The following is a 2,868-nucleotide window of genomic DNA, read 5'->3' as shown; positions in this document are numbered from 1 at the left end:
GACAGGAGCCGGGTCTGCATCCCACTGTACCTCCACCCAGCACAGCTGACCATCCCCTCCCCCCGCTTCCCCTCCTGAGACCCCATGGATGGGATCGCGGGGAGCTCCTCTTTTGGGTCAGTGGGTGAGGGGCTTGGGATAAGCATGAGAAGACCTCAATACTCAACCAAGACCTGTGGTTTTCCTGGCACATAGCCTAGCCTCTTCGGGGATGATTTTCAGTCTTGCCAGAGACTTCCACACGCACCCGCCCCCCCAGCCATAGACACCCCAGCTTGCAATTGCACCCCAAGTCTTGGGCAGGTGCTGGGCTAGATGGAACCTGGGCACCTGTGCTAGGGAGTGAGACCACCTGGAGCCACGAGAGTGCTGAAGGCCACCATTCATTCTACTTCGTGCCCCTTGCTACATGCAGCCTCATTTAACCCCCTGCCTGCCCTGTGAGGCACACTATTATCATCTCCATTTTACAGAAGGGGAAACTGAGGCTCGGAGAGTGCCTGAGCAGGTGGAGAGGAGGCTGGCTTCCTCCCATCTCTGCCGCTGACTGGCTGGATGCATGAGGAGTGGGCAGGCTGGGGTCCTGGCCTCTGCTTGGGATCTGGAGAACGTAAAGGGCACGCGGGCTGGTTGTCTTTCAGCGAAGGTATCCTGGGCACCGACCCTGGGCACCGACCCTGGGCACCGACCCTGGGCACCGACAGGAAGGAAACAGCAGGCCTTTCAGGAGCTACAAGCCCAGGAGCTCAGACAGGTCCCCAACTGATAAGTGGCGGCAATACCTGTGAGTGAGCATGTGCAGAGGCCAGCAGGGGTGACAGGGGGCTCTGGTGATCAGCCAAGGCTTACAGGAGGCGGGGGTGGGGAATGGGACTGTCACCAAACAGTGAGGAACAGTGTGCCCCGCAGAGGGGAGTGTGGGAGATCTTTGAGCAAAGGCCGGGAATGAGGGTCTGCGGCTGGGTAGGGAAGCAGCAGCAGAATGAGGGCTCCTCTCTGAGGCACACCCGTGGCCTTCAGGACATAAAGTGCAGGAAGACACTGCGTGTCCAGGGAAGGAGGGGCCTCGAGGAGCAAATGCACTATGATTGTTGGAACCCATCTCAGTGGAAAAAATGAGGTTTTGCATTTACTATCATCAGAAAACTGCCTGCCTCCTCCGTATGTGTCCCTGTGGGGATGTGGATGTGTGAGTGTACGTTTGAAGCCTTGTGTTGAAGTCCTTTTACAGCCATGATCTCTTTTCACTTGCCCAACTACGCTGAGAGGTTGGCTGGACAGAAATATTCTCAAGGACAGATGAGAAAACAGAACCCCAGTGGGATGAAATGTCTTGCCCAGGGTCATGGGGCTCAATGGTTGAAAAGCCAAGACCCACCTTGGGTTCCCAGTCTCAGCTCTATGCTCCTGGCCCCCGAACCCTCTGCCCAGACCCCAACCTACTTCCCAGGATTCTGTATGCCACAGGCAGGCTTGGGACCCCCTGGAGCAGTGACCTTTGCCACTGCATTGGTAGGTATCATAGTTTGCAAAGTAGGGATGAAGGTCCCCCTAAGGTATGCTCTGGTTCTCCCCTGGACTCTGGACGGTGTGTGAGCCCTGCATTTTCACAGGAAAACTGCCACCCGGTCTGGGCGTGGGAGGGCAGGGCTGAAACCACAAAGACGAAGATCCCAGTGGCTGCAGAGGCCAGAGCCCAAGGCCAGGTCAAGGGTCCACCTTCTTTTCCCAAACTGCTTTGAACCACCACCACTGTGTTCAGGAGAAGCCACCACAGAAGGGTCCCTGGAGGAGGGAAGCCCTCCCTAGGGCAGCCTTGGGATGAGCGTCTTGGAGGGGAGCCTGCCAGTTTGACCTGTCTTTCCAGGCTCTCCAGTGGAACGGCCTGAAGCCCTGAGGGCCTGGGGAGCTGCCTGGCCCAATAACAGTGGGCACTGCTCCGAGAGGTGTGCACATCCACGTTCAATGACGCCTCACGAGCACGGGAGGAAGGTCGCCTTGGAGGCACAGAGAGGCTCAGTAACTTGCCCAAGGTCACTCAGTTTGTAAGGAGCAGAGCTGGGTGTTGAACCCAGAAAACTTGCCTCTCAGAGCTAGTCTGGCTCTTACGAATAAGATTAACCAAAGCTACCATTTGACTACGATCTATCTCCTTAGTTCCTCGCAGCCAGGCAGGGACTTGGGCATTGACATTCACATTTCGTAGATGAGCAGATCCCGGCTTGGCGGGCTGCTGGGGGCGAGGTAGCTGCAGATTCTCACAGATGCTAGGTCTGGTTAAATCCGAAGCTTGCACCCCGTTCGGCTTAGGAGGGCCTGTTTGACTTGCTGTGTGACTACGGGAAAGCACACTCCTTTTCAGAGCCTCAGTTTCCCTACCACCTAAGCCTTCTGCTCCCGGCCTTCTTGCTCCGGTAAGTGGCAGGCAGAGGTCGCGCTGCTGTGGGAGTGTGGGTCTCAGGACACTCCAGAGCCCCTCTCCCTCCGCCCCCCAACCACCCTCCTCGCCCCCACCCACTCCAGGAGAAGCTGCTGTTCCGTTTTTTCCTCCACGGGTTAGAGTTAGGGTGGAGGGGTGGACGGTGAGGTGCTCGGTGCGCAAGTTCCGTGCTGCATCCCGAGAAGTCGAAGGGCAGGGTGGGGAAGGCCCAGCTCTGATTTGGGGAAGGGCCGAAGGGCCCCGAAACCACGTGCTCGGGCAGTTCTACTGAGCGCTGACTATCCGCTGGAACAGAGCAGCGCTCCCAAGTGGAGGAGGCAGTGGGCAGGGGGAGCCCGAGGAGGCCGATTCTGGGCAGAAGGGGTGGGGGTGCGGGGAGGCAGAGAGGACGCGGACAAAGGAGGCGGCCGGCAGCCCAGCTGTTTTGA

The 2,868-nt window shown here is 58.2% G+C and overlaps 1 protein-coding gene across 1 annotated transcript in view; it reads left to right on the top strand.

Moving 5' to 3' along the window:
* ATOH8 (atonal bHLH transcription factor 8) overlaps nt 1-2,868 on the top strand; it is a 16,835-nt gene that overhangs the window by 551 nt on the left and 13,416 nt on the right. Inside the window, exon 2 of the mRNA XM_015564101.1 lies at nt 2,311-2,414. Coding sequence (XP_015419587.1) covers nt 2,311-2,414 — 104 coding nt within the window. The remainder of the gene's footprint in view (nt 1-2,310; nt 2,415-2,868) is intronic.

This window comes from Myotis davidii, unplaced genomic scaffold (genome assembly GCF_000327345.1).
Source record: "Myotis davidii unplaced genomic scaffold, ASM32734v1 scaffold339, whole genome shotgun sequence".
Taxonomy (NCBI): domain Eukaryota; kingdom Metazoa; phylum Chordata; class Mammalia; order Chiroptera; family Vespertilionidae; genus Myotis; species Myotis davidii.
The sequence above is the reverse complement of the archived record's forward strand: the minus strand, read 5'-3'. Positions and strand labels throughout refer to the sequence as shown.